At 35.4% G+C, this 25,566-nt stretch overlaps 3 protein-coding genes across 22 annotated transcripts; 1 reads left to right on the top strand and 2 right to left on the bottom strand.

The window, feature by feature from the left end:
- Positions 1–786: 786 nt before the first annotated feature.
- LOC149387617 (calcium-transporting ATPase 9, plasma membrane-type-like) lies at positions 787–5,004 on the bottom strand. 14 transcript variants are annotated; one of them, XM_089621699.1, is made up of 10 exons: positions 4,790–5,004; positions 4,348–4,391; positions 3,850–3,973; positions 3,680–3,728; positions 3,467–3,535; positions 3,320–3,365; positions 3,194–3,212; positions 1,299–1,358; positions 1,017–1,179; positions 787–915 (listed from the first exon to the last, which is right to left on the bottom strand). In XM_089621699.1, the coding sequence occupies exons 1-5, from the start codon at positions 4,830–4,832 to the stop codon at positions 3,508–3,510; spliced, it is 288 nt and encodes a 95-aa protein (XP_089477825.1). In that variant the 5' UTR covers positions 4,833–5,004; the 3' UTR covers positions 787–915; positions 1,017–1,179; positions 1,299–1,358; positions 3,194–3,212; positions 3,320–3,365; positions 3,467–3,507. The 14 variants fall into 14 exon arrangements, 8 of the variants coding, with proteins under 8 accessions (XP_089477825.1, XP_089477822.1, XP_089477826.1 ...); XM_089621696.1 differs by having other exon boundaries at positions 3,467–3,549; XM_089621700.1 differs by lacking the exon at positions 3,194–3,212 and having other exon boundaries at positions 3,467–3,549; positions 3,904–3,973.
- Positions 5,005–5,411: 407 nt separating this feature from the next.
- Positions 5,412–9,455, top strand: LOC149387618 (uncharacterized protein At5g08430-like). Of its 7 annotated transcripts, none has more exons than XM_089623763.1 (10): positions 5,412–5,664; positions 5,779–5,825; positions 5,915–6,158; positions 6,238–6,335; positions 6,412–6,471; positions 6,552–6,602; positions 6,776–6,846; positions 6,932–7,129; positions 7,362–7,484; positions 7,631–7,756. In XM_089623763.1, the coding sequence occupies exons 3-8, from the start codon at positions 5,987–5,989 to the stop codon at positions 7,041–7,043; spliced, it is 564 nt and encodes a 187-aa protein (XP_089479889.1). In that variant the 5' UTR covers positions 5,412–5,664; positions 5,779–5,825; positions 5,915–5,986; the 3' UTR covers positions 7,044–7,129; positions 7,362–7,484; positions 7,631–7,756. The 7 variants fall into 7 exon arrangements, with proteins under 7 accessions (XP_089479889.1, XP_089479892.1, XP_089479890.1 ...); XM_089623766.1 differs by having other exon boundaries at positions 6,932–7,102; XM_089623764.1 differs by lacking the exon at positions 7,631–7,756 and adding an exon at positions 7,607–7,628.
- Positions 9,456–20,631: 11,176 nt separating this feature from the next.
- Positions 20,632–21,340, bottom strand: LOC149387619 (organ-specific protein P4-like). The gene is made up of 2 exons (XM_089621694.1): positions 21,212–21,340; positions 20,632–21,030 (listed from the first exon to the last, which is right to left on the bottom strand). Exons 1-2 carry the CDS (start codon positions 21,257–21,259, stop codon positions 20,707–20,709), a joined length of 372 nt encoding a protein of 123 aa, XP_089477820.1. The 5' UTR covers positions 21,260–21,340; the 3' UTR covers positions 20,632–20,706.
- Between the last annotated feature and the right edge of the window lie 4,226 nt (positions 21,341–25,566).

Raw genomic sequence — 25,566 nt, forward strand, 5'->3', positions numbered from 1 at the left:
AAGACTATGATTTGTTTGATTAGTGTCGTCGAGTTTAATTTATATCTGAGTCTAAAACTCATTTTTTTTAGTTTTTGTTTTAATACTTATGAAAACTTGAAAATTACTATGAATTTTATATATATTATATATTTTCTATATTGTTTTTGAGGCTTACGCGTCGTACCGCCTAAAGGCTTACCGCCTCCGCCTAGAAATGGATTTCGCCTCAATTCCCGCCTCCGCCTATTTAAAGAAATCTGAAAACTTAACGACACCATGAATCATAAAAGGAAACTGTTTCGGGTTTTAGTAGAAGATATTCTTCTCAAAGATTACACTTTTATCATACATTCAATGCAATGTAGTTAAACAAAAGAAATTGGGTGAATTAGAAATGCATCATCACCAACATTGTTTACTATTTCAATAAGAGTGCAATACATCACCAATGGTGATGCATTACCACGTGAAATAAAACTGACACCTGGGCTGCACTAAGTCTTGAAATTTTGAGAAATGATGTGGTGTTGCAACACCCTAAGATGATATGCGTCGATAAATGTGAATTATTCAAATTTGAATTTGCTTTTCATATCCTGTTGTAAAATTGACTGCCATTTCAAGATTGACGACGGTATCATGGCCCTTTTATGTTGACACCCCTACGAAATCCCAAAAACTCACCAGCCCCACAAGGACAATATTGGACCACAAGAAATATCCTTCTCAAGTTGGAAAAGTGCAATGATTTTTTTTTTTTTTAAAGAAACAACAGCCAGGAACAATGAAATTATGAAATGCACAATGATGACAGACCTCGTGCAGTGCAGGTGCGTCATTGGTGCCATCTCCAGTTACAGCGACGACTTCTCCGGACTTGCGTAATGCCTGGACAAGCAATAATTTGTCATTCGGTGAAGATCTTCCCATTACCTGTATGATTGCTTCAACTTTAGTACATTACTACTCCAAGACTGGGTTGTCCAGTGGACGGATACTATATTTAATAGCTTAACATTCTCTTTAGTGGGTACCGTTATCTTCTTGGCAACTTGCTCCCTTTCCTTCTCCGAGAGCGTGGAAATCTTTTCCTTCAATGATGTTAGGATGAGTAGCGTCTTCTAGAGAACGGAGTATTCCACACTCCAATGCGATCGCTTTGGCTGTTTGTAGATTGTCACCAGTAACCATGCGTACCTAGAGTGCAAAGCAAGGATTATGTCGCATCATTGATATAAGAAGAGACAATAAGGTTCTAAGAGACCATTTTGCAATCACATACACATAGCATAGCAGTCTAGAGGAAATTGGAGTACCTTAACACCAGCAGCTGTGCATATTCTCACAGCATCTTGAACTCCAGGACGACAAGGATCCTACAGACAAGGCATGGTGTCAGATCATTATGTAACAAAATATATCACAGGAACGGACCTTAGTTTGCTACAAGCCATAAAGCTTGTAGAGTCGCCATTGTTTGATGAGCCAATGACAATACATCATTTGATACTAAAATGGAAATAGGGGTAAAATATCCTTTGTTTCCTTAAGGTTGTACACTTGAAATCAAGATCAATACACTCGAACTGAGAAAACTCTGCCTCACAAGTGGGGGAAAAGAAGAGGTTCACACCTCGGTAATTTTGAAGCTTACTTAAATTTCACATAATATGACCTGAACATAGCTGCTGCGTAGAAATTTTTTTTTTTTTTTTAAAGCTCTTGTTCATATCCAAGTAAAAAGGAAGGATAACAGATGGATGATACAGTAAAACAACGATAATAAACCGGAATAAGGGCATCGTTTTCACTTTAGCAGTGTAAAAGAGAATGCACATATAAACGTGGGAGTGAGCTTATTTATTTATGGAAATATATATTTACATTAAATTACTTGAAGAGTTTCTCAGTTCCATCATGCACAATAATGTCTCTATCTAATAAAAAAAGGGTTAATGGTGGCATAAATACTTAATGTTTGGACAAAACCATACTTATGTACCTAATCTTTTTTTTCGACGGCAATAATACCGAACGTTACGTTTTTGGCCTTCCGTCACTACCTCCCCCGTTAACTTTGAAAATGAACGGCCACGATTTGATTTTTGATATATTAACTTTGAAAGAGATCCGGAGAGTGAAGAACAAGATCATCCAAGAGCACAGGTTGAAGAAGAGCACGGCCGAGAGCAGGCCGATCGTGCCCAGGAAATTCGACAAGGACCACGAGTTCACGTCGACGAGGATGGGAAGGCAGTTGTCGGAGCTGGGGCTCAATCCGAGCCTAACCATGGACCGTGCCCGGAGCAAGTCCAGAGGCAGGAAGAGGGAGAGATCGTCGGAGAAGAGATGCGATTCCAGCGATGCCATGGACGTGGATATGGACACACCTAGAAAGAAGCTCCGAGAGAGGTCGAGATCCATGTCTCTGGGGAGGTCTAGATCGAGGTCTAGGCCGCCCACTGAGGCCGTCCCCGGTGATGGATTCAAGGACTCTGCTATGAAGATCAAAGCTCGGAACCTCGGAAAGAAATCCCACAAGAACAGGAACAAAGAGGCTCGTCGCGGAGAGGCCGATCGTGTCATTCCTACTCTCAGGCCGAAGCACTTGTATTCTGGGAACCACTGGAAAAACCGACAGACGTTAGTATCAAAAATCAAATCGTGGCCGTTCATTTTCAAAGTTAACCGGGGAGGTAGTGACGGAAGGCCAAAAACGTAACGTTCGGTATTATTGCCGTCGAAAAAAAAGATTAGGTACATAAGTATGGTTTTGTCCAAACATTAAGTATTTATGCCACCATTAACCCATAAAAAAAATAGCAAGTTAAAGCTTAGTTTCCATTTAAAATATGAGCTTCCTCTTTTTGGTGGAATCAATTACACCGAGAAGAAGAAGAAAAAGGGAAGGGAAAACAAAAAAGCAACACAAAACCCTAGTATTTAATTATAGAGCGATGAAGATCATCAATTCAATTTCAGTTTTCGATTTTCATTCGGACCTCATTTTGTTGAGCTCGTTCAGCGCTGGCTGAAGAATGTTGTACAGAACCCAGCCGATCGCCGGTGCGATCACCCAGTAAAAAAAAATAACAATCTCATAATACAAAAGCAGTAAAACAGAGGTTTTTTTTTTAAAAAAAAGGGGCTAATACAATTCATGATGAAAACAAATAAAAGAATAAAATTAATTCAGGAAGAGAAATTAGACCTCAAGCAACGGAAGACCACTGATGAAGAGAAGCAACAGAGTGAGGAAGATCGGGATCTCAAAAGAAAAACTCAACCTCAGAGAAAAACTGTACACATAAAGTAGAGTTTTTTGTTTATAACTAACCTCCATCGGCGAAGAGGAGCTGCAGAACTTCGCCACCAACATTAGTCTGCTCATCATATTAAGAGCAAGTCAGCATGATATAGAACTGAGGTCTAGAAATTTCTAACACTACAGACACCATTGAGGCACTGAAGGTAGAAATCATACCTTCACTGGAAGTTCACTGCCAAATCAATCCACGTATACAATTACTTGTCCCTCTCTGATGAGATCTCTCTGAAAATCCATAACTAAAATAAATAAATATAAAACCAATTCAGAATCGCAAGTTAACTCGATCAAATTTACGTAAAAAATATGAACAACGATTACAGAGTGAGTACGAATATGAGACGAAGAGCGATCCAAGCAAACCTTTACCTGTTTAGGTTTCGGCCAATTAACCTAGAGAATTCGAACCATCTGCTTCCTTAAATGTTCAGGGAAAAACTAAAATTAACGAGTTAGCTCAGCCAAACAAACGAACCAAAAAAAAAAAGAAAAAAACAAAGAGTAAAATCCTAAGGACAATGATATTAATTTTGTTTCACCTGAGTCTAACAAGACATTCCAAGAGAAGATAACAATCTCGAAGAACAAGAAACCTGAATAACAACCGGTGCCAATATAGCATAGAGAATTGACATCATCATGACACAACATAAACATCGAACCCTACATCAGATTCACGAAAGAAGAATATGGTTTACACAAGAGGCAGCCATCTAGAAATTCAAAGCAAACCAAATACAAAAATAGATATTGGCAATAACAGAAAGGTTCCAAAGGAAACAATAGATCTATAGCCTTTCCGATCATTCCAGGTTCATAGATAACCCTAAGAAGACGCGGATGAACCTTCAGAGACGAGTAAGACAAGGGCCAAGGAACCACAATTCATGTAAAACCGTCCTAATTGTTATATGACAGGTAAGTAACGAAAAATCAAAAGTAACTTCAGGAGAAAAAATCGAGAGATCGACAAACAGAAGAGGTCAATTAAACGAAATATCCATATATGATACATCAGGTGATGGAATACCAGAGACCTTGTGATGCGATACGAGCCTCTTGAAAAAAATCCTAACACAACCTGAAAAACGCAAAACCGAAATAATTCTAATGCGCTAAAAAACAATTACCTTGTTAAAGAATTCTTAAATCTTAATTGTTTGATAATTCAAAAGAGATTACAGATCCTATAGCGATGAAGTCGAGAAAAGAAACATGCCGAAACCATAGAAACCCGTGGAAGATAAAACTGAATTGGGCTAAAATAAATTACAAAAGTAAACCGCCGAATTTTTTACGCTTTAAAGGTTTTTATTTTTCAATTTCATTTGAAGATTTCACGGTTTGAATCGGCGGTTTGGCCGATTCGAAACTGACCAAGAGCTATTTTACTTCAGAAATACCCAAAAACGTGAGAGAGACTGAGAGACAGGGGATATAGAAAAAGAAATGAATTCGAAGGAGATGAAGTGGAGGGACCTGGAGATCGAGAGTGGCGTGGTAAAAACTTAGGCTTCAACATGGTGTAGGGTCTGAGTCCACCATCGCAGAAGTCGGTCGGCGATCGGGCCAGCGAGATCGATCCAGCAAAAATTATTTGGGTCTGGACTTGGACTGAATACGTTAAAGATAAGATGGGAGAGAGAAGCAGAAGATATAAAAGAACATAATTTGAAAAGACATGCCTAACGGAATGGACACGCCGGTTTACTTTTATCGAATGGATCAATTTTTCCTGGATTACGAAGATGAAGCGACGTCATTTTATTGAGCGTCCACAAAAAAAAAAAAAAAGCTTACGTGTCATATTATAATTGGTTAAAAACCTTATGAACAGTGATTTCGGATTCTTACTTATAATATTTAAAAAAAAAAAGCTTACGTGTCATATTATAATTGGTTAAAAACCTTATGAACAGTGATTTCGGATTCTCACTTATAATGTTTTATATAGATATATCTATATAAAACATTATAAGTGAGAATCCGAAATCACTGTTCATAAGGTTTTTAACCAATTACTATATGACACGTAAGCTTTTTTTTCTTCTTCTTTTCTTTTGTGTACGCTCAATAAAATGACGTCACATCGTCTTCATAAAAATGGCATCCATTCGATAAAAGAAAACCGGCGTCCATTCCATTATGCATGTCCTTTCAAATTCTGTTCTTTTATATCTTATGCTTCTCTCTCTCATCTTATCTTCTACGTATTCAGTCCAAGTCTAGACCCAAATAATTTTTGCTTGATCTCGCTGGCCCGATCGCCGACCGACTTCTGCGATGGTGGACTCGTCTCTACACCATGTTGAAGCCTTAAGTTTTTACCACGCCACTCCCGACCTCCAGTTCAGGTCCCTCCACTTCATCTCTTCGAATTCGTTTTGTTTTCTATATCCCCTGTCTCTCAGTCTCTCTCACCTAATCAAGGTTTTTTTTTGGGTATTTCTGAATTTTGGTTTTTGTAGAATTCAAACCTCCGACCTCCCTCTCCGGCGAGATACTGCATATTCATGTTTGGTTTTTTTCTCTTTTCATGTTTTGTTGTGCTCAATAAATTGAAATCTGAAGATTCGTGCAAACGTGGATTTGATTAACGTGCAGAAATCGCGGGGCTCACCTTGGAAAACTCGAAAGACGAAAGTGAATCGAGATGTTCAAAAGAGCTGTTACGCGATGGTGAATAGCGCGAATATCAAACTCGTGTACTTGAAGAGGAGTTTATTGGAGGAATTGTTGAAGAAACCGGAAGAGTTCTTCGAGAAAGTCGTGGGAAGCTTTGTGAGAGTGAAATGCAATCCCAATGATTATCTGCAGAAGAATTCTCACCAACTGTTGCAAGTCAAAGGTATGTTTGGTTGATTTCATATTGATATTGTTATTATTTACTGGACTTGGATTAAGGAAATTTTATGGTTTACAAACAGGTGTAACTGCATCAAATAGTGGCCAGATTCTATTGCAATTCTCTGATTGCCCTGAAGACTTCTCAGTCTCTAAGCTCTCGAATGACAATTTCACCGAGGTTAGATCAATAGTGATGTTTAAGGACATAGTTTGAGCTACGAAAGTGTATTAAAATCAAATGAAAATTAATGCAGGAAGAGTGTGAAGATTTGCGTGACAGAATAAAAGGCGGACTACTCAAAAAGCCCACAGTTGTAAGCGTGTTTGTGTGTAAATATATTTCATTTATAGCAATCTGGTTTATTAAACAATGGATTCTACTCCTTAATTATAGGTCGAGCTTGAGCACAAGGCGAGAAGTCTGCATAAGGATATGATAAATCATGTAACCTCTCTCTCTCTCTCTCTCAAACACACACACACACAATCCATTGATTTAAATACACATAATTCTGAATATACATAGGCGATATATAGATCAGTGATGTTGTAACACAAATAGTTTATATACAAAAATGCTTTATGAAAACTTAATAGTTCAAACTGAATCTTGTTCAGTGGATTCCAAAAGAGATGGAATTCCTACAGAGGCGAATCGATCAGGCCAATGAAAAGGGATGGCGAAGAGAATATCCTTTTCTTAAGTACTAACTATATAACATTCCACAAAACTTTTTTTTTTGTGTGTGTGAGACACCTTAACCCGAAATATACATTGAGCGACTACGTAGATAGAATTCAGCTTCTCGGCGAAGAATCGGAGCGACAGAGATTATTAAATGAGCTTCCAGAAATTATCGCGGAACCTCGTCGTTCAGGAATCTGAAGATGATCACAGAAATGGACTTAATTACTCGCCTGAAACGCCAGTTAGCAGTGATTATGGTAGTGGAAATTTTTCCTACCAATCTGGTAAATGTTTCTTATATGATTATTATTATCCTTAATTACCACTGATTGATTTTGAGAGCATGCTTGCGATTTTTGAACCAATATATTCATACCATTTCAAACGGATTCTCTAATACTATATTAGAAAACGTGTTTCTCTCAGGGTATAGTTACAAATTCTTAATATTTCTTTATTTCCTATCCCACACCAGTTATGTCCTACAAAATCTAATACAGCTCTAACATACCTCAGACCCAGAAGAATGTCGTGCTCTGAAATGTGTAACATCAGCAAACGAAAAGCCGCCTCAAGAATGGCGTGCTCTTAAACCAGAAGTCGGTGATAATGGTCGCAAAGATGATCAAATAGACAGCGGTGAGTTCAAACTTTCAATATATATATATTTTTTGTATCCTACATCAGTTACACTGATATATGTTTTTTTTTTTTTTTTTTTTTTTTTTTTTTTTTTTTTTTGTAATAAATTTGTGTACAAGCCATTTGTGATGCCATTCTTTCAGATTATCCATGTCATGCTTCTTTTACTTCCCGAGGGTTCTCAGATTCTAATTCATCTCAGGAACAAAGGATCGAAGCAATCAATCTGTAACTTCGACTAATGAAAAGCCGCCTCAAGAACGTCAAGTTCTCGAACTGGAAGTCGGCAACGATTCTCCAAAAGACAATTTCTCAACTTCACCAGAGGTTCAACAGAGCAGTAGCTCGGTGATAGTGTTGGAATACGAAAGCACTACAAAGGTCGAGGTGATAGAGTTGAGCGACAGCGAGCCAGAGCTCGAGACTCCAGTGAAGAAGGACATTGGTAACTATATATTGTGTTTCAAACTTGAGAGTTCATAACATTGTAAAAACAACATCATTGGAGATGGTTTTGACTGTTGTTTCAGGTTCGAGAGACACGAGGGATTCGAGAAACCAAGGCAAAGGGTCTGCGTTGAAGGAAATCGCGGGGATGACTTGGAACGGTGAGCGTTCGGGTCATTGGTCCGATGTGGACGTGAATGCGTGTTCATGGTATTGCCGTACGGCTCGTGGTCACAGAGCGGGTCCGTTCAAGATGACAACTCTGAAGAAGGGCTTTGAGACGAGGGAACACAAAGTGGAAGTGTGGGTTTGGATGAATGGTTGGAACGAAGACGACGCTATCCTCTTGGACGACGCAATTCACCTGTTTTTCCCTGGGAGCTAAATATATAATATAAAAGAAGACTAGAAAAACTGATTGTTTCCACAAAATTTGTTGGTCACATTTTTGGGTAGGTAGAACTAGGCACTTAGTGGTGAAATAGAAAAAAAAAAAAAAAAAATAGAAAGCCAGAGAGATAGCTAGCAAAAAATTGGGGCTATGATGTGCACGCCTTAATCTTCTTCTTATACTGATTATTATACAGAAAGAAAAAAAAAGTTTGAGGTTTTTGAAGATGGTATTTAACTGTCTTGAAATTTCCATGTACAGAATTGAAAACTTCACATGAATTTATGACTTTCGTATCTTTCAATGAAACTTATATATATATCTACATAAAATATTATAAGTCAGAATCCGAAATCACTGTTCATAAGGTTTATATCCAATTATAATAAGACACGTAAGCTTTATTTTTTTTCCTTGTTGTTTTGTATTTTGTACGCTCAGTAACGGCGTTTTTTTTTTTTTTTTATTTTGGCTTAACTGCTTTGAATAATTTACAGGCGAACGAGGAGTTACCACCTCTGAAGCGATTTCTTCTTGGTTGAAATGTCGTCTTTTTTTCTCCGTATCCCAAATAGAAACCAAATAAAAAAAAACGCAGACAAGCGGAAAAGAAAAGAAGAAAGAAAAAAGTTGCGCCCCATCCCATTTTCCTCATTACCGTGTCTGAGAGTTTTTCCGATTATCGCACATCGGCTATCGCGGACTCGCTGCACTACTCTAGATTGAAATCCGTGTTCTTCTTTTAACTTCGCAAAGGCATCGGTAAGCTTTGCAGAAATCGTTTTTTTTTTTTTTTTTTAAGAGTACTTTGATTTGGGCTGGTCGTTTATGTTAAATACAAAGACGCGATTTTGACAAATGACTCTGGTTTGGGATTTTTCTGTCTGGCAATTCAATCTGCGATATTCTCTTTTCTTTTTTCTGGAATCGCTTCTTTCCAGAGATCATTGTTGAATAAGAAAAGAAAGAAAAAATACGCCATCTCTTCTTGCTGCGATTTTGTTTATGGAATTGTTTCAATCTCGTTTTTTTTTGGAATCGCTTCTTTCCAGAGACCATTGTAGAAAAAAAAACGCTAGGAAGAGCAACAAAGTAGAAAGAAGAGAACCGGCCGAGAAGAGAGTGAGGGGGTTAAACAGAGAAGAAGAGTAACCACGCCAGAGTTCGTCGCGTATCAAGGTAAGAAAGCCTTGTTTCGTGTCTCTCTCTATATATATAGGTGAGAAATGTGTACGTAATTATAAGAATTCGTGGTGTTTGGTTACAGTAAGGAGTTCTTTGTTTGGGGTATTAGGTCGAAGAGAGCATATGCAAGTTTGCGAAGAAGGTCTGACTCCGTCGCAGATCACAGTGGTTCTCCGTGACTCGCACGGTACCGCTTAGGTCAGAAGTGTCACCGGAAGCAAGTTCCTTCGAATCCACAAGGCTAACGGTAATATATCTCCTCAATTTAATCCACCTTTTTTTTTATTTCTTATTACAAATTAAGTTTATGAAACCTTAGGCTCCGTTTGGAACCCGGAAAATAAGAGAGAGAGTGGAAATAATAGAGAAAATGAAAATAATAGAAAAAGTCAAAATTCTAATTGTGTTTGAAAGTCATAAAAAATATAAGAGAAAATTAACGGGAAAGTAACGATGAGACTAGCGACGGAGCTAACTCAAGTCCAGGGTGGGCTCTAGGCCCCTCTCCCTCAAATTTTTTTATTTACATTTTTTGCCCATTTTTAAAAAATTTTACATTTTTTACCCTAAAATATTTACACTTTTGACCCATTTTTTAAAAAAAAATTTCATTTTTACCATGAATTTTTTTAATTATAACCCCCTAAATTTTTTTATTTACATTTTTTGCCCATTTTTAAAAAGTTTTACATTTTTACCCTAAAAAATTTACACTTTTGACCCATTTTTTTATAAAAATTTCATTTTTACCATGAATTTTTTTTAATTAGCCCCCCTAAATTTTTTTATTTACATTTTTTTGCCCATTTTTAAAAAGTTTTACATTTTTACCCTAAAAAATTTACACTTTTGACCCATTTTTTTAAAAACTTTTCATTTTTATCATGATTTTTTTAATTAGCCTCCCTTAAATTTTTTTATTTAAATTTTTTGCCCATTTTTAAAAAGTTTTACATTTTTACCCTAGACAAATGTGATCCCCTCATAGACAAATGTGGAGAGATTCTCATTTTCCATTTGATTTTCGAAGGAAAATGAAATCCTCATTTTAGTTATACACTTTCCCTCGCAGCCAATCCAAAAAATGCCCATGCTTGTGCCTCTCTTCTCGCAGATTTGTTTAGAGACCCCGATCTGGAATTCGGGAGCTTTTCCGTGATCTTCGGTCGAAAGAATGCGAATCCGAAATCCACAGCAATCTTAAGGGAGACATTCAACGAATTGCCACCAAAGAGAGCTCACGAAGGTTCGAATCCGGACCAACAACATTCAAACAAGTTGCTTTTTCAGCAGCTTCAGTCCCATTTCAACCAGCAACAACAGCTACACGTTTACACTTTGTTGTTGAGGCAGCAAGCCCTAGAGCTTAGAGAAGTTAGAGGGGGCGATGAGATGAGATTGAACTTCCTCACTGAAAAAATTGGAGTAAAACTGGTGGGACGAAAAGGTTTAGGGGCCAATGCTGATTCTGTTATTGCCTCTATTAAAGCCCAGAGAGGAAATCGGAAGACCTCTACAACTTCGTTGGCCCTAAAGACTGGTGAGCAGTTGGTTTCGAAACTAATCACTACCTTTCTCAATTTTGGCTTCGTTGGCCCTAAACTCTGTTATTGCCTTTAAATCGATTTTAGTTGTTACACTTCTCTGTGAATTTGAATTATAAGCTATTTTCTTTGCAAAGGTACATCAAAACTTAAAGCTGGCAATTTGACAAGGAAGTTGCAAACAACCACAATCTCCGATTACTGAACTGGGGATACTGGTTGACGAAGTCAAGAGCCTTCGCCACTATTTTGACGAGTTAAGCTTCGTATTTATTCCCCGAAGGTGTCATGTACCTGCTAACAAGCTTGCTAAATTCTCTTGTAACCTGGATTGAATATACTCCTCCTTGGTTGTACTGTGATATTCTGCCAAATTTGCCCAAGTAATAGAAGTTGATAAAAAAAAAAAATTATTTAAGTGTGTTTAAGTAACTTGTTTGTGTTTTTTTTTTTAACGAATGTGGTGATGACGGATTGAAGTCTTTTTGCTTGAAATTCTTTTGATCTCCTCTTTGTAATTTCATTACTTTTGTTTCATTCAAATTGATGTTAAATGTTATAAACGATCTATTCCTTCAAAAATGACATTGAGAATTGGACATTAATTTGTCAATTAGGTTTTAGCATGCTCTCGCACCATTTTGGTGTAGCAGCATGGTGGAGGCCGTCAAGCTCATATGGCTTTGCTAAAAAAAAAAATAGACCAAGATCGAAAACTCTAGGGACGGAGATTCAGAATCAAGTTTTCCTTTTCGATTCGAGTTTTTCCTTTTCTATTATTATTCTGAAATATTTTACTTCCATAATCACGGATATATTAACTTCATATTTTGTTTTTCAGTTGACATCTATCTTGATGAATCTTAAAAAAACTCTTTAACAAAAAATATTAAGAACCCCATAACATTGTTTTTTATATTAATTTACAAATTAATATCTATAGTTACCATGTGCTACACACTTGTTACATAAAAAAATAAGCAAGGATATCACCGCTCTCAAGATATAAAGGTTAATCAATACATAAGATTAATCAAGATCACAAGGAACTGAAGGTTAATCATGATTAAAAAAAAAAAAACAAGAAACGAAGAATAATAGTCAAGATTTTTTTTTTCCGATTTGCATTTTATTCATTTCTATTCCTATTATCTCTTACTTAATTTGAATTTTTTTTCTTATCTATTTCTATTTTTATTATGAAATATTTTACTCGCACGGTCATGTATAGTACAATTTCATATTATTTTTCAATTGAATTTTACTTTGAAGAATATTCGTAAAACTATTTAACAAGATGTATTAAGAAACTATAACATTATTTTAAAATAAATTTACCAGCTCATATCTATAGTCACCACGTGCGAAGCACGTATTACATCCTAGTATAGATATATATATATATTAATAAAGTGAATATTTTGTAAATATACTATCGATCGACCTTCCTATTTCCTCCATAACAAATTTCTGGGTATCCAAACGGTAACGAGAGAGAGAGAGACGAATATTGACAGGTCACTAGAGTTTGTCTCCGGCGACTCGCCGCCGCGTTTCCGACTGATCACCGCCGTGCAAATTGACAGGTTAATATAATGCATGTTATTATTACAGGTTTCGAGATTGAAGAAAAGTACTAATAATCGAAGCTCTCTCGTTGTTGGACGGTAAAAATCAAAGTATGAGGAGTTTCATTGGTTGATAATTATTCCAAGTCAGAAATAATTGCTACGAAGCGCAAGACGGATTCCATTTTCAACTATAATCATTCAAATCCCATAGTTGTTTCAGAAATGGTCTTTCATTTTTCTCAGAAACGTGAGAGACCTAATGATTTGATAAGATCTCTTTTGTGGAGGACGAAGCCATTGTCGGCCATTGACGGCCATTGAAGACGAAGAGAGTTCTACCTCGAGAAACTAAGCTGAGCTCAAAGAAGTTTTCATGTTCGGTAGTTTTAAGTTTTGAGATTTATCAGGTTTTTTTTTTTCACGCCATGAATTTCTGGGTATTAAAAAAAAAAAGAACTCTCTACTTGCCCAATCAGATACAGGTTAAAAACGACAATCCTGGACAAAAATAAAAAAACGACATCATTCGTTTCAGAAAACAGAAAACGACCTAGTGTAAAAAACGACATCGTTCATTAAAGAGAATAGAAAACGACAATCTTGAGAAAACGACATTTCGGAAAATAAAAACGACAGTCTTGATAAAACAATATCTTTCGTTTCGGAAATAGGAAATGACAGCCATAGAAAAGGACATCATTTGTTTCAAGGAAAAATGGCATGAACTAGCCAATTCAAACTATGGCTTTTGCAAAATAGCCATAGTTTCATTAGGTTAACCAAAATAGCCATTACTCTCATCCCTGGACTAAATTAATCCTGCCTGGATTAAATTTAATCCCGATATTTTGTGTGGATTAAATTTAATCCTGCCTGGATTAATAATCGCAGCTTGGCTATTTTGCTTATACTTGATAAACTTTGGCTATTTTGCAAATCCTTAAGTTCTATTTGGCCATTTAGCCGCTTGACCCTTGTTTCAATAATAAGAAAACGACATCGTTCGTTACAAAAAAAATAGAAAACGACATCATTAGTTTAAGTAAATAAAAACGACAGTCTTGAGAAACGACAGTCTTGATTTCAGAAAATAGAAAACGACATGCTTATAGAAAACAAAATAATTTTTGAGAAAACGATGTAACCTGTCCCCATTAGCTGCAGTTTTGATCAACAAAAAATAAAAGTAACTATTTTTGTAGTCATAAAACTTAACTAATAAGTATTACAATAATAAATAATACTTCTGTTTTATTTTTGTGGTAATTCAGTCAACCAAGTTTACCCTATTCATAGAAGTGACTGAATCCTCCTTAACCTCTGTGCTTGGTGATAATTTGATTCTTAACTTTACTTACTAATATTCACATAGCGGGTTGTCTTCAAAGTTCAAACCCCCACTAAACAATCACATAGCTGAATTCTCCAAAGTCCAGACTCTAAAGCACCACAAGCTCCTTCTATTACTTAGTTTGTGTAATCCAAACTTGAATTCTAGCGATTACTTTTAAAAACAAAATCTTATTCTTTGTATAGAAAGACTATTATGAATTTAGGATTTGAATAAAATCTGAAAAATAATGAATTATAGTTTTCATTTCATTATTATAATATAATAATTAGGGTTTAATGAAAAATAAAATCCATAAAATCGATATTCAAATCTTTATATTTACATTTTTATATCAAATTAATTATAAAATGTATTTTAAAATGACTTCTTGTTTGGAATTTTAGAAATGACCGTAAAAATATAAATCTAGAAATCATTTATGCAAATTAAAAGAATATAAATATGTCTTCCTCAAAAAAAAAAAAAAAGAATATAAATATGTAAGCTGTTGGAAGTTGGAACCACTTGAGTAAGGTGTTTACTATATTATAGAAAAAGCATGATTTGCTTCTAGTCTTATATTTTGTGACACTGACCCCTTGAATTTAATTACTTTAGTCGCCCTCAATCTTCGTACGTATAGTCCACAGTTTATTTATAACTTTCTTTAAGTCGCATGGTAGGCTTAACTTTTTATTTTTAGCACCATATCTTACGAATCCAAAACTCTTACCTAATGACGTATATAACGTCTTTTACACTTTATCATAAAAAAAAAACCTCAATATTTATGTTTGTTGTATAAACCTCTTTCGCATTTATCTTCCAATAATTTTGATTTCGAATATTTTTAGCGCCTCTAAAATTTTCCGTTCATACTTTCAATGCAAACTTGCACATTTTGAACAAATGTTAATTTCTCAATGCATATTATCACTAATTATTTCATTACATATATTATTCAAATAAATTATGCAATCACAACTCTCTTGAAATAATTAATGATATCGCTAAATTATATAAAAACTTGGTCTCGGGAAGATAGAGCAGTTTTATTTTATTGTTTTTAATGCTAAAGGTAACATCGAAATTTAGGGATGTTCATAAAAACCGTCGAACCAAAGAATCCGATCATACAAACGAAATCGCACTTTTTTTAGCTGCCTCATTAAAATCTGATGAAGTTTGGATTGTAACCAATCCAAAACACAATTGTTTCGGATTAGTTTGATTTTTTTTATAGTCGTGAGATTGAGTTGAACCAAACCAACCCGATGGTATTTTTTTTATTTGTACTATTGTTAAAAAAATATCATTTTAATAATATTATAATTAAATACTAAAATACTCAATATTATACTTTATTATTTGCGAATACATTAATATTTGATAATTAAAAATATGCGTAATTTGATCTAACGTATTAGATATTATATATATATATATATATGGTTTTCATTCGAGTTATAAAGTCATTTGTCGATAATTATAATACGAAAAAACCAACTCAACTCAACCCGATTATTTTTTGTTTGGTTTTACATTTCAATCGAGTTGATTTGAGTTTTAAAACTAAAAAATTAATTGTAGCGGTTCAGGTTGATGACACATAAAAAAATCGATTAACCCAACCCGATTACACCCCTAATCGAATTACAAAGTAAAAAGGTAACTCCAAAAATCTGAAAACTGGTCTTTGTTAATTTACTGCATATTCTAAGCTTGACGTAAAACAATGGAGTATACTGAGCTGATTTTTCCATCAATCATATTCATTCGCATAATCCTTACCTGAGATGATCTACTTGCTGTCTATAAAAAGAATCTACCTGTTTAATTAATTAGTTCACCACAGTTTTGAATAAACATCAATTAATTCACCTAATTGTCCCTTATCACGTGATCATTATTATATTCTCACGCATGACAAGCTAAATTTATAATATAACTACCTGTTCCCGCTTAATTTATTTCCTTTGTTGTCTGTAAATCCTACAAATTTTTTTTTAAAAATCATTTCATAGTGTTTTTAGTTATAAAGAAAAGACACCATGCAATAATTAATTTAGGCCACTATATTTTTAAAACCAACTAATACATCAAGTATTCATAACTAATTACAATATAGCCTCATAGTTGTGACCTAGCTGAAAATTGGACGTCCTGATACCAACTACCAAGCTCACCTCTATAGAAACTCTGATAAACAATTAATAATGTGGATGTGAGAGAAATTAATTTATTTGTTTAGTTATTTGAAAAAAATCAGGTAACTCTAAACATTGAAGATCTTATAACTGTTTTTCTTCTTCTTCCGATAATTTTTATAATTTTGTATATTATTTCTGGTGCACAATCAAGCAGGCATGTGGGAATTAGGTGTATTCAGAGATCAAGATAGGACTTGCGTCTGATTTTACTTTTTGTCCTTTTGGAATAATGCTTATAAACACATATGTAGTGTTTCAAATAATGCAGGGATGAACAAATAATTATTCATAAGTTGTCGACATCATATATATTTCATATCTTACACGTCACCACCACCTGTGACCTTTTGGCACATACTTACCCCAACTGGATGTTTATAAATTATTGTATTGATAAGGTTTTCTTTATTAAATACAGTCGAAAGATTATAGTATCACTACTGTTGTAATTGAACGCAGCATTGGACACGTGTAATTGAAGTTAGTTGCTTAGAATTCAGCTCGCTCAGTTCGGCAGCTCGCTCGGTTCGGCAGCTCGCTCAATAACGCAGCGTTGAACACGTGTAAGTCTAGGAAGCTTAGCGGCTAAAAACTGGTTTAACAGTTTTTGACGCAGGTGACCGTTGGATCATATCCAACGGTGACTTGGTTACTAAGCTTTCTCCAAATGTCTATTTATAGCGTTTGGATGGTCTGTGTTATAGTTAGTACGTTTTATTCCGAGTCTGAATTAGAGAGAGAATTAGAGAGAAAATCGAGTTGATCTCAGAAACTCGATTTGGGGATAATTCTAGGGTTTCTTTGCTCGTTTTTCAATTTCTCAGTTGTAATCTGTATTGCCGTTGATAGTAGTGATCGGAAGCTGGACTAGGTCGTTAGTGACTGAACCAGGGTAAAAACTTCGTGTCTTCTTCTCTTATTTCTTCTGACGACGTCGACGAGCTCGTTTCCTGGTTTTCCGGTGATTGTGGTATCTCAGTTTCGAGGACTCAATCCGGGAATTGGCGTAACAACTACGTACGGGAATATATTTAATATGATTAGAGAGATTCGGTTGTATAAGTACAAAACAGGAAATTATTAATGATTTCGTTTATCTATTGTGTATTATTAGTAATTAAAACTAAGCAAATCTACTACAAGAAGTATGTCATTTGGCCATGATATTTGTCGCGGCTGTATCCTCAAATGTCGCGATTGAATCTCTTCTTGAAATAAGTGGAGATTGTAGGCCAAAATATTAAGCAATATTAAATGCCGCGTTTTTTACAAGTTCAAATTTGAAATAGTCGCGGCTATCCATAGTCATAGTTAAATCATCGAATTGTTTTAGCGATCTTCAAATCAATTTAAAAGTATGTGTGTCTTTCTCTTCCATTAACAAGTTTTTATCAAGTTTAACGACAAATTTTTAGCCGATACGTGAATTTTTAGAATATTGATGAAGCGAAAAATCACTTCATTTTATCAAGTTTAACGACAAACTTTTAGCTGATACGTGAATTTTTAGAGTATTGATGAAGCGAAAACTCACTTCATCTGCCAAGGGTGAAATCGTAATTTCAGTCCTATTTAGATTTATAGATGCGAGGAAAAAAGTAGGGTCTCGATTCTCGTCAATGGATTTGGATTTGCGAGAAGAATAATCAACAAATAAAGGAATGCAAGAAACTTTAATGATGATGTAAAAAACAATACAAATGAGATTGTGAAAACAACAACGAGGGACGTAAAAATAAATGTGAATTTCTGTGGTATATATGCGGTCAAATTGTGATTCTAAAAACAAGTGTCGTTCTCCTCGGTTGGTAGGTTTATTTATAGATGCTCTTATGCTCCACATCTCCCGTAGTCTTCGATGCCTCGTCTCTACGATCGTCCTCTTTTGTCGGGTGACTTTACACGTGGTGCTTGAATTAGTCTTCCCGCGTGAAGAGAGGTTATCATTCTCATTTGAATCTTTGACTTACCACGTGTTCCGATATTCGAGAGTACAATTTGCTCCGTTGTTTGACAGTTGAACTTGTCATCTTGAATGACCATGTCGTCAAGCTCTTGGGACCTCTTCAATTTGAGGTGATCAGTTCATCACCTCTTCGCGGTTCTTTATCCGAGGTGTCTTTGGATGAAGACGTAACTTAAAACGTTGAGTAGATTGCAAATATAATGTTTCAAGTGGTATAATCCGTGAGATTTTTCAACATTTATTGCATCTTTCATAATGGTCTGTACCATAACTTCCCTAGAAAACGGACCCAATTCAATGTGTTCCAAATGGAATGAGAATTCACTGCTATTTTTCCCTATATTCGATTCAAGTCCCCAAAGATTTTCGATGAAGATAACGAACATGATAAGATCAAAACTGAAAAGTTCATAGTAATGGATCGATGGGCGGATAAATTACAAGGGAAATTTACACTGCACCATTAAAAAGAATGAAAGTTTATGGTGTTATTAATTTATGTTCTAGATTAAACCAATAACTCATAACTATAAAGGTAAGGCTCAAAACCTTTTAACATATTGAGTAATTTCAATAGCCCTTTATTTGAAAAGTTTTGCCAGTTAAAAAAAAAACTTGAGAAAACCTACTACGTACTTGAGAGACCAACTTTGAAAATAATAGTAGGTTTGGTTAGTATTAAACACTACTTTTCTCTATGAGAAAATAAAATTATACATGTAAGTAAAACACTACTTTCGTAGTTTTTGGATTTTTTTTTTGTCATTTTCCAAATTTTGTTAGTCATTTTCAACCTTTTTTTATGCCCTGCTGAAATTAATTATCACAATTTTATTGATGCGTGCTCTTCATTATATTATGGGTAATTAAGCTATATAACCTCCTGAAAATAGGCAATTTATTTTTGGCCCACATTTTGTTAATAAGTGGTAAATAACCAGGACGATTTATTTACAGCGAAATTGGGACGAGACTACCCTTATGTTTTCCCGCCCACGATGTATCGTCCATTAATACGTGATCAGCTCTAATATTTGGATATTAATGCAAGCGAAAATCGATGAGGTAATTATAACCGTATAGATGCGTTCACACTTAACACGCAACCCGTCATATTTATTGTTTTCCAAAAAACAAAAAAAAAAGAAGCCCAGAAAAAACGCGAACAAGCAACTGCTCAAAATTTGAACCGAAAAAAAATTCAACCCCTTTATTTACAAACGAAATCGAAACCCAGACAAGAAAGGCTTCAAAAACAACGACGAAGAAATTGAACGAACACAGGTTAGTAAATAAATCGATGAAGGTCATTATAACCGTATCTCTGCATTCACACGCTATTTACTGCTTTTCAGAAAAAAAAAAAAAAAAAAAAAAAAAAAAAGGATTTGGCCGCCATCAATGGCCGAGCCCGAGCACCCCCTTCCTCTCTCTCATCGTCATCGTCTCCTTCATCTCCTTCTCCTATCTTCTTTTTCATTCCTTGCGCGCCATCAATGGCCGAGACCGAGCACCACCCGCGCGTGTTCCAGCCGAGAAAACGAGGACAGCCACGAGCCGCCATGGATGCCGGACCGAGAGGAGACACCGGGAAACGACGCAGAGAGCACCGAGGAATCACACGACCACCACCACGTCACCACCGTCGTCAAACGTTACTTCGTCCTCCTCTCCTCGATCTGCGTCCAAGGTCCCAATCGGAATCATGGACACCGCGAAGAACAATTTATTTATTTATTTTTTTTTGTTGTTGCTCACATTAATAGTATGTTCGTGTAAATAGAAAACATATTTACAGTATATTCGTGTAAATAAGAAGCATATAAACCGGAAAAAATTCTGGAAATATTTTGGACGTTCTAAAATTATGAATATATGGAAAACAAAATAATATCGATAAATGAAGAATATTTTCCAAATCCACACGTCCAAAATTCAAAAAACCAGGTTAACTACTTTCCTAATCGGTTTTATTCAAAATTAAAAAAAAAAAAAAAAAAACTGCCTAAATGAAACAAATTAGTTAAGTCAACGCTGAAATTTCTCCATATCCACACGTCCATAAATTCAAATACTTGCCGAATTCATTTTCAAATTTTAAACAAAAAAACTGCCTAAAATAAGAAGTTACTAATCCGAGTATACAAGGGCAAATCTGTAAAAAAAATCCTTCATAAATGTGCAGCCACGTAAGCAATATTAGGCTATTTACGGATTATTAACAAAACGTTGGCAAAAAATAAATTGCTACACATTCCGTGGCTTAAGCAGCCAATTATTTGTTATATTATTGACTACGTAAATTATGGATACTTTGTTCCACATTTTTAAGTGTAAATATTACATATATATACTTAGTGTAAATATAACATATATATATTGTGAATTATATATTGGTAAATTGTTCAAATTTTCATTAATTCAAAACGTCTATTTCGAAAAACCACTTGTACATATAGAAAATGACACATACCACAACTAATTATTATTCATCACAGGAATTTGATACATCAAGAAAAACCACACACAGGAGTACATAGCATTAAGCACAACTACGATCATGTTTATATCTTCACTCGTTGTAAGCAGAAACATTTGGGGTTGGCTCAAAGTCCTTGGAAGATGATGATAACTTGTTGTTAGCCTCGTCATTGGGATAAGCTGTGGCGTTTGGTGTCGGCTCGAATTCGTCGGTGAATTCATCGCTTCGGATGAGATCGTGATGACCACCGGATTCGCGACACTTGTCTTTCTGATCAAACGGCTTCGAATCGAGGCCTCTATTGGCGGCCACGACAAGGCCTTGAATTGCCTTTGGCATCGGCTGATCTTTCGTCACAGCGCGCCAATACTCTCCTGCTTCAACTTTCCTTGATTCTATGCTGCTAGCAATTAACTGCACCAACACAAAAGATATAATATTTATTATAGAATAATATCAGTCTATGTATGTATGTATGTGTGTGGACGAAAGAAAGAGATATAACGAAAACAATATAATATTTATCAACTATTACACTTGTTTATAAGTTTGTTAAGGTGTTCTTAGTAAATGCATAAGGAAGAGTAAGGCTTACTAAGAGAAGAGAAAGGAGGACTAAAACTGCTTGAGAAGATTTCATCATGACTATTAATTGAGACTTTGAGAGAGATGTATCTTTCTTTTCTTTTTTTCTCTGGGTATTGATATCGTTAGTTACAATGTTCTACTTATAGGAAAAAAGGAAGTCGCCATGAGATACAATCATTAATATTCGTCATACTGTTTCACCGGCAAAAGGTAAAAAACATTAATCCTACTTTAAACAAATTTCTAAGTAATCAAGTCAATAAAATTTTGTGAATTTCTAAATAGCCAATTTTTCGTAAATGATCATTCGGATGTGTCATCATGCAAATAATTAGACTATAGACACCCCTTTGGTATTACGCAAATTCGAGTATTTACGTAAATTTGGCTATATTAATAAAAAAAAGTATGTCTATTTACTCATAATTAACGAAAGGTAAAATAGGCATATAGAGTTTTTATTATATTTATAAAGCTTACTTTTAAAATACACAAGATTAGATTGGTCTAGAGATTTTTTTTCAATTAATTGAGTAATTAAGCCACTAAAGTTTGGAGATTTGCTAAATAGTAAACTTTTTGTAAATTTTAAGTATATAGCTTATGTAGACTTGATTGGACGTTTACAACTATTAATATCTTTTTGGCTTTATTAATAAAATTTCGTGGCTATTTACTTAAAATTTACCAAAAGTTGGCTACATGGAAAAACACGAGTCTTCATATATCTATATATCTTGAGAGCCATTTTTTTAGTGGCAATTAGCACAATTGTCCAATAGCCCACTCTCCATTTAAAAAATAGTCAAAATTTCATTTTATTAAGAAGATAGTCCACCAAATCCGTAGTAAATTAAATAAATAAAGAGTAACTTAAATTAAATAAAAAGAGTAAATTTTACTCTTTAAGTTAATTAATTTATTGCGAGCTGATGAGCTATGTTTGTAATAAAATAAAATTTTGATTAGATTAAAAAAAAAAAAAAAAAAAGACTAGACACTTAGCTTTTTTTTTTTTTTTTTTTTTTTTTTGAATAGTACGGAATTTCCATTAAAATTGGGTAAAAACCCATCAATACAAGAGAATAACACTTTAGTACATGGATTACCAAGACCTAAGTCGAGGTGAATCTAACACTAACTTCCGGTAAAAATAGAGCACACAAGAGGCTCGTTAAAAAACCCAAAGAATGGTGATGGAAAAATCCAACCAAACTTGGTCCGATAACCACGAATAAGATGGCTCTTCAACCTGCATAGATAAAAACCTAACAGGAAATCCACTACGGGAGAGGAAACTACGGCTAATCCGAGTCCAACACAAAACAAAGCAAAGCAAGAAAATGATAGGTCCATGCCAACATCAAAAGAACAAACTAAAAAACTAAAACTGAAACAAACTAAAAAAAGCGAACACCCGCACTCAAGATCTGCAGCGAGCACGGCCGCGTCGCGAACGTCGACGAGCCACAACTACCACTCTCCAACCAAAACAGTGTCGACGACGCGAGGCCGGGCCACACGAGAGAAAAGTAGCGCTCATCTAGACTTTCTTCGACCTCACCGGATAAAGATGTTAAGACCGGGATCGACGAGGGGCGGCGATCTGAAAAGGTAACACCCTGTGAGGACAGAAGCCAAGACCGAGGATGGGCTTTGACGGAGCGCTTCATCGAGGAGCGTCGGAGAATAGCAGCCACGTCGGTGAGGAGTGATAGATCGGGGATGGCCGGGTCTGAGGGAGCGCCGAGGGTCGCCTGAGGCTGGGGCGACATCGAGCTCCACCACGCCACCTGAAAAGACCAACACCAACTGCAAAAAACCGAACGTCCAAGGGAAGAGACGGCACAACTCAACCGCCGGAGAAGGACCCCGCCGGAGTTGCAGACCCACAACAGCAAAGGGATCAACTTCCAGATCCTGTCGAACCCGGAGTTCCTGGCCGAGGGGACCGCGGTGGGGGACCTGCTGAAGCCCGACCGCGTGCTCATCGGCGGGCGGGAGAGCCCCGAGGGGGACCGGGCGGTGCAGGCCCTGAAAGCGGTGTACGCCCGGTGGGTCCCGGAGGATCGCATCCTCACCACCAACCTGTGGTCGGCGGAGCTGTCGAAGCTCGCGGCCAACGCTTTCCTCGCCCAGAGGATCTCGTCGGTGAACGCGATGTCGGCGCTGTGCGAGGCCACCGGAGCCAACATCTCGGAGGTGGCGTACGCGGTGGGGACCGACTCGCGGATCGGGGGGAAGTTCCTGAACGCCAGCGTCGGGTTCGGGGGGTCGTGCTTCCAGAAGGACATCTGCGAGTGCAACGGGCGTGGGGAAGGAAAGCAGAAAAACAAAGAAAAAGAAAAGAGGTAGCAAATCGGCTAGAGATTAAACATGCCTCCCCCCAAGACTTAGCCTTGCCGCCGTTAAACGAGGGCGACGGCCGTTGCCTGGGGGGAGTGGGCGGCGGCTGAGAAGAAAATGGGTTTCTAAAACCCTAGTTTTTGAAAAGGGGGAGAGAATAGAGTTAAGCGAATACCATTTTAATGTGACTAGACACTTAGCTAATTGCAACAAATTCATCTTTTTTTTTTTATCACTTAACTACTTAAGTATGCTTGATGCATAAAATGAAGAAAAAATTAAAGTGAATTAGATTTTAAATCATATTTGAGTTAAGAGTCGTAAAACAATTTCAAATTTTGGAGCATTAAGATTCAAAATCATGCTTTAATTTGAACATACTTATATAGAATGCTTTAATAATTTTTTTTTAAAATTATCTAATTAAAGTTTGGAATAAAAATAACACTGCATTTTAGCTGATGTAATTTATTTGCTCTAGTTAAATGTGTATCATGATTGATGTTATATTATATGCGTTTTGTTCCAAGCATATACTGGGATTTATCAAGTTCTGAACCTAATTTTAGCAACTCAGTGGGTGAATATAATTCTGAATGAACTACTAGATTATAAATAAAATAGAAAACCATTGAGCTAAGAAAAAAAATGGGAAAAGATAGTTCAAGTGTTGGAAATTAATTAGGATGGGATGCTCTATAAGTTCTCTATCTAAGTAAATCTGCCATGGATTTACTTTGCCAAAGCCCAAAAGTATAAGCATATTTTTTTTCTGCCTAAAAGAAATTGATCATTCTAAAATAATAAAATCGTCTTTTTTTTTTTGCTGTCCTAAATAATTTAACTATCGATTGCCAAAGATGTATATTATTGGCTATCGTAGGGTCCTAAATAGTACGAGTTGCATATTATAAAATTCTGACATATGATTTCTCTGATCCTCTAATTGAAAATAATATTAGGACTTGTACTTGTACTTAAATATATATGATAGTACTCTGTCGTGAGCTTCGAATAATTCAAACGTGCATGTTTATTGACAATTTGTCAGCCAAACTCAGTTATATGATCGAGAGAGAAAGATGCCATTTACCTTGAAGAAGGATTATATTGAACAAAGTACAGCAAACGAAACTGGACTATTAATCGTTTAGGTTTTTTTTTTTTTTTTTTTTTAATAGAAATATTGGTTTAGGATATTGTCTAAGTGCATGAATTAAAAAACACTAATTTTGATCTTACCTCACATTTGAAAATCAAATTTCATGTAAAACACTTTAGGAAAAACAAAATTTTTGATGAGCAAAATAAAAACAAATTTTTTGAAATCACTAAAAAAATAAAGGCAAAACTTTTGAAGATATAAAAATGAAGAAAAAAATTTGCAAATATTAACGAATGATATCTAAGTTTTTTTGGTCTTGATCTTCTTCATCATTTTGAAGTTTTTGTCTTCATTTTTTTTAGTAATTTCAAAGTTTTTACCTTCATTTTATTTAGTTATTTTGAAATTTTTAAAAGATTCTTTGAACGTTTTACCTATTAAAAAATTTGGGTTTCATAAAGTACGTGTTCAACCTGAATCTTGATTTTTAAATGTGAGGTAAAAGAGTTTGGTTTCTCAAGTTTTCCAAATGAAATTTTTAGCAAAGTTAAATGACTTTTTTTTTTTAGGATGGGTTGGTGTAAAGTTATTGGATGTAAAATAATAATAAAAATATTTTAAAATTGACATTTGAGGTAATAGTATGGATCGATGGGCGGATAAATTGTAAGGGAAATTTACACTGCACCATTAAAAAGAATGAAATTTTATTGTGTTATTTATTTATGTTCTAGATTAAGACAAGAACTCATAACTATAAAGTTAGACTCAAAACCTTTGACATTTGAGTCAATTCAATAGCCCTTTATTTGAAAAGTTTTGCCAATTAAAAAAAAAAAAAAAACTTGAGAAAACATACTACGTACTCGAGATAGTCCTAACTCGAGAGACCAACTTTGAAAATAATAGTA

This window comes from Urtica dioica, chromosome 8 (assembly GCF_054948205.1).
Source record: "Urtica dioica subsp. dioica isolate 48M chromosome 8, U.dioica_male_clone48M_v1_H2, whole genome shotgun sequence".
Classification (NCBI taxonomy): Eukaryota; Viridiplantae; Streptophyta; class Magnoliopsida; order Rosales; family Urticaceae; genus Urtica; species Urtica dioica.